Source organism: Gossypium hirsutum, chromosome A13 (assembly GCF_007990345.1).
Source record: "Gossypium hirsutum isolate 1008001.06 chromosome A13, Gossypium_hirsutum_v2.1, whole genome shotgun sequence".
NCBI classification, from domain to species: Eukaryota; Viridiplantae; Streptophyta; class Magnoliopsida; order Malvales; family Malvaceae; genus Gossypium; species Gossypium hirsutum.
Window position 1 is genome coordinate 107,848,625 of NC_053436.1, and position 5,984 is coordinate 107,854,608.

General features: G+C 29.1%; 1 protein-coding gene across 1 annotated transcript; it reads right to left on the reverse strand.

Moving 5' to 3' along the window:
- Positions 1–1,136: 1,136 nt before the first annotated feature.
- On the reverse strand, positions 1,137–3,029 carry LOC107943738 (heptahelical transmembrane protein 1). The gene is made up of 4 exons (XM_016877529.2): positions 2,564–3,029; positions 2,347–2,439; positions 2,084–2,132; positions 1,137–1,987 (listed from the first exon to the last, which is right to left on the reverse strand). Exons 1-4 carry the CDS (start codon positions 2,797–2,799, stop codon positions 1,325–1,327), a joined length of 1,041 nt encoding a protein of 346 aa, XP_016733018.2. The 5' UTR covers positions 2,800–3,029; the 3' UTR covers positions 1,137–1,324.
- Between the last annotated feature and the right edge of the window lie 2,955 nt (positions 3,030–5,984).

The window sequence follows — 5,984 nt, forward strand, 5'->3', positions numbered from 1 at the left end:
GTACTCTAAACTCACTTTCGTTCATCAATTAAACTCATCCTTTGCATTTAAACACAAATTAGTGCTTTGCCCAGATTTGTCTCAATCGATAAAAGATGGAGGTTTTGGATCTTAAATACTTAAGTTTGAGATTCATTATTCGTAATTTTACATGTAGATCTTGAAATTTCACTATATGCAGCGGTCATGTATAAATTTAGTTCAATTTATTAATTTTAGTTTAAACTATATCAAATTTTTTTATTTAAACACTGTCGCACTATTTTTTTTATTTAAACTATAAATAAATAAATAAAACATTTTCTTTGAGTATGTATTTATGTTCCCTTTCAAGCACTGATTTGTGTAAAAAGGAAGCATTAATTTAAGTAGTGACTTTTTTTACATAAGGATGGTTTATTGGTAGTAGAATCTCTTACCCTAAATAAACAAAAGAATAAATTACATTTAAGACATGGAATATAAAAATGAGATAAGATATGGAAGTGGGTAGAAGTAGTTTTCATAAATATTTTTTAAAGACATAATTATAATTTCGTAATTACTTGTAATAACAATAATTAAAATTAATTAGTTCAACAAAATTATAATTACTATCGACACTTTTTTATGATTAAAAAACTCATACATTATGGAACTTTTAAGAATGCAATTAATGAATGATCTCAATCTGTAAACACTACCCTCCACGATTTTTCACATATAAAGTGAATAAATGCTCTTATCTATGTCTTATACCGTTGGTGTAATTGGAGCCATTAAGCATAAAGGGTCTAGAGATCAATAGCAAAACCTTCACCAAATTTCAATGTTGAGTTATTGATTTACTTGTATTATGAGTTTCAATTGAAAAAACTATTAATGTACACGCGTCTCGATGAGTGGTGTATTTAGAAATTCTGAACATGAAAATTATTTAACAAGATCAAAGAAAGTCATTTTCATATGCTCAAAATGTCAACGAAATAAATGAGTGACAACCAATTTAATTGCGAAATGAATCGTGTGTATTAATAAATTAGTTGACTCGAAGCAATGTTTTATTAGATTATATGTACACCATGAAATCAAAACACTTCAATAATTTAATATCTTGTTTGAATATATCCCTATAAAAATTTATAATTCAATTATAATACTCGTAGAAAATAAATATGATTATCACAAATAAATTACAAGTTTACAATGAAACAACAAATAGAAAAATAATACAAATCCAAATACCTCCAATTTTACAAATAATCGATGAAACCAAAAGCTACAAATAAATGAATATTACTCACAGTTACAATGTTAAAGAATTATATGATGATGCATGAAGGGATTAACAGCTATGGTGGTCGCGCCAGTCCAGGAATACAAGTGAAGCACCATAATGAGCCAATGCACCCATCACTACCAAGACGTGAAATATTTGATGACTATGGCCGGTTAAGTCGAACCATCCGGGCTTGAACCGTTCCGGGACTCGGCTAACGTAGAATAGGGTCCCTGTCAAGTAGAATATAGCCATCGCAGACTCGTAGGCGAGGGTGATGTTACGGCGCGGGTTAGACCAGTTGACAATCATGGCGTGGGCACCGGGGATGATGCCGAAGAGTCCCATGGAAGAAAAGAGCATGGCTCGGAACGCGCGGAATTTGTTGGTCGATAAGGCCGGTGATAGAAGTGTCACGATGGTGAACAAGCCTAGGACCGTGATCCCACCGAGGTAGATGAAGTGCCATTGTGGATCACACTGGAAAATGTAATATATCGGTGGGAAAAACGATGTGATGATCATGGTAGTGATCCCGGCATAATCGAGCCGCAACAACGAGAGGTTCAGATGGTGCGAGTGGCACGAAAAGAGGTGGCAAATGCTACTTGATAGGAGGCAGAACATGGAACCGGCTAAGAATACGTAGAACGGCCACCGCGTTACCGGCGAAACGTCGGGTTCCGAAGCCATTATTTGTTTTAAATCGACGAGATTCGTCGTTGTTCCCTGCAATTCTTCCAAATCAACTCCATGGCATAACCAAAACTAAACTTATACCAACAGTGATCAATGTAATTATCTATGAATAAATGCCATACTCACCAGTAAGGGATCTTGAGAAACATTGCAGTCGCCACTAATAGGAAAAGAACTGCATCAACTAAGTAACATAAATACATATATAGATACATATATACATATATGCATACATTCATTCATATAAACCAGCTCTTGTTTTAGTTCATAATAAGTAATCTCAGATTAATCACTAACAAATTAAGAAAAAAGTAGTGATTAATTATTAGCAATTACTGAAAAGGATTATAAAATTAGTTAAATTTAAGTACTAAAACCTGTAAACGAACCTGGTTAAGAAGGCAATGAGATCCGATACTTGTGGGACTTCAATCAAATTCGCCATTGTTAATCCCAAAAATAGAACAAACCCAAGTAAATGCCTACACAGTTCATCACAAAAAACCGAAACCAAATTAGAAAAAAACAAAAACCCAGAAATAAAAAACAAAAACCATTAAAAATAATAAATGAAAATGGGTTGTTGGTTTATCTTCTTCAACATACGTCCAAACATTAAGTGTTTCATTATGCCAACGAAAGATGCTAAAGAGAGCTTCCTTGAGAGGCCAATTAGCTCTATAATAATTCAGAATGAACTCGTTGTCCTTCATGTACTCCGGCAACTCCTTGAACGACACCAAACCATACGACGGCGACGGCGGCGGCGACTGTACTCTTTTCTTGCATTTCTCCGCCTCAACAGGTTCAGAAACAAGCTTGGAATCGAGGGTCGGATCCATATTTCTCGGTTTTTTTTTTCTTTTTTCTTCAAAACAACAGCTTGATGATGATGATGATCTAGAAGAAAAAAACTAAAGACGAAAAACACTTAGAGAAAGAGAGATATTTATATTGCAACAGAGAGATTGAATGATGGAATGATGGATGAAAAAGAAAGCAACAAGAGATTTCGTTTTGGAGTTTCGTTGATTGATTGAAAAAGGGTTTATTTTAGGTGTAGTTCGGAGGAAGGCAGATAGCTTAACTACACCAACTGCATACATTTATGGAAGGGAGAGAAAATAATAATGGTTGAAGTTTATTTATGTTTTAGTCCCTTTATTATTCTAAAATTCACAAATTTATACTAAAATTACAATTTAATTCCATTTCGGTTATAAATGTGCAACTTGATAGCAATATTGCTATTGATGATATAGACATACTAATATTATTATAAAAATAAAACGGGATAAAATTATGTCAAATTAAAATAAATGGATTAATTAGATCACATAAAAACTTACACACCGTTAGTGAATTATTTAAGATTAATATTTGATACATTATTAATAAAAATTATTCATTTAAAAAAAATAAACACCATTTTTAAGATTTTTTTTATTATATTAATCTTTGAACTCTACTTATAAAATCATTTGTCAAATAATTTTCTATTTATTTATTATGACCAAGGGCAACATTAGGGGCATAGGGGCCTCGCGGCAACAAATGGGAAATTATTCTTTTAAACCTTTTAAAAATTGCAAAATTTTAAATTATTTAAAGGTAAATTTTCATTTTAGCCCCCTCTAAGATTTAAAATTCGCCATTTTTTATTTTTATTTTTTGTTTCTCAAAGCTTCGGCCATATTGTGGGTGAAAGAAGTGTGAGGTGTATTTTATTTGCATGTAAAAGCAAAAGCAAAGTGTGTGGATATTAAAAAAAAAAAATCCAATGTGAAGGGAAAACAGTTGTTGGTAGGTAATCATAAATATTGCATTAATGGTGACGTTTTTGCATTTGGGAATAATAAATGGGGAATTTGGGATATACCACCCTTTTAATTTAATGAGAATTTTTCATCTTTTGAACATTAAATAAATAATTTTTTTCCTTTGATTGTGGGCCCTTTTAAGCATTAATTTGTGTAGTAACTTTTTAGGATTCATTGATACTAGAATTTCTTGTACTGAATAAAGGATTAAAATGTAAATTTAGTGAATATCAAAATATGATATTGTATTTTGAGAATATGATTAAATTTTGTTATTAATTTTGATTTTTTATTAAAATTTACTATTTAATATTAATTTTAATTATTCAATAACAAAATTAAAAAGTCCTGGTAGATCGGATTTAATCAAGAGAGGTGAATTGATGCTTCAATTTTTTTTTTAAGGTTGAAAGGATAGAAAACAACCGATTTATAAAGGTTCAACATCAATTGTCAAGGACTTTCTCTATTCATAAACTTTGAATTATTACCTTTTAAGGACAATGTATAATTTTTACCACTCCTTATTTTTTAAGACTAAGATAGAAATCTCTCTGATAATCTTTTACGATGGTTAACTATTCTAGCTTTCAAGGATCAACTAGTAACCTCTAACTTTTAAGGTTCAATTAGAAACATGCCCTTTTTACATAGGTGAATTTAAGTAAGAAATAGCTCTGTATAGGATACGTGTCTCTTGCTTCTTAGAGTGATTTTGAAGTATATTTATATTACGAAATTTATTTATAACCAATTAGACTCGTTAAGGATGAAATCATTGAAAATACAAAAATTTTATTTTATAGCAACGTAGAAAAACTACTCGTTAAGCAAGGGGAATTAAGCCCTTACCCCTCTAAATAAGCATGTGATTATTGACTTGAAGGAGGATCGATACTACCCTAGAGGTATCGATTTTATGCACACAAACCGGTTGAAAAATGCTTAAAAAACACTTACATAAAATTTGAAATTATAGAAGTATATTGAGTAACATAATATGCTTTAATGTCCTTAAATTGTATAAATTATATGTAGAACGAACTATCAAAATATACAACACTCCATGTTAAAATTTTTGAGGACCTTAGTGTACTAGTTTCAAATGTCATTATGTGGGTTTTTTCTAGTTAATTCTTTTTTTGGATTTAAATGATTTTTTTTATAGATTTTTAATAAAAATATTAAAAAGAAAAATAATTTTATAATAATATTTGTTATTTTTAAAAAAAATTAAACTAAATTACTGTTCGATTAACCCATAACATCAGTCCAATCAATAATTTAATAATAATATAGATTAATGTAAAAAATTATCAAATAATTTTAAAAAAATAAACAATACTTATTACATGGAACCATGACTGCTATTTAGTAAATAAAACTCAAATTGTTTTCAAAAAGATGAATTAATCTCTTGCAATCTTTTTGTACCCAATTAAGCCCCTAAACTAATAAAATTAGTCAAATAGACCCTTTGGCTAACTTTGATCGTTTTAGCGCTAATGTGATCATTAACGATGTTAATGTGGCGCTCCATGTCAACAACAGTTGCTGACATGGTAGCGCCATGTCAACTGCCACGTCAGCAAAAAGTAAAATAAAAAACATTTTAAAAAAAATTAAAGGAATATTTATTTTTTTATCGAAATGAACTTGAACATATTGATGTGCAAGTTCATTAATTTCAAAGCTTAATTTCTTTTAAAATTTTAATTTTTAAAAAAATTATATATTTGTAAAACGTCATTAAAATTTATAAAATTATTAAATAAAGTTCAAAAAATAAAAATAAAAATGATTTAAAAGTTAAGTCCAAAATAAATCTAGACATTTGGTTGTCCAGATTCGATGTAAACCCAAATAACCATAAGTTCAGATCATTCAAGACGATTTTTCTAAATTATATCAATTTTAAATATATTAAAAATTATTTTTCTTTAAAAAAATTGATATGTATATCAATGTTTTAATTCTATTGAAACCTTTTAGGATGTATAAAAAATAAAATAAATAAATAAATAAAAATAATTTTAATATTATTAATCATATGTGTAAAATTTTTCTAACGTATGAATATATCCAATTATTTAAAAATATTAGGCTATAAAATAATTGATACACCTTTTAGAATACACATGTAATAAAATAATTGGTACTCCTTTTTAAATGGATTATCCGTACTATTAATAAAATTAAAATATTCT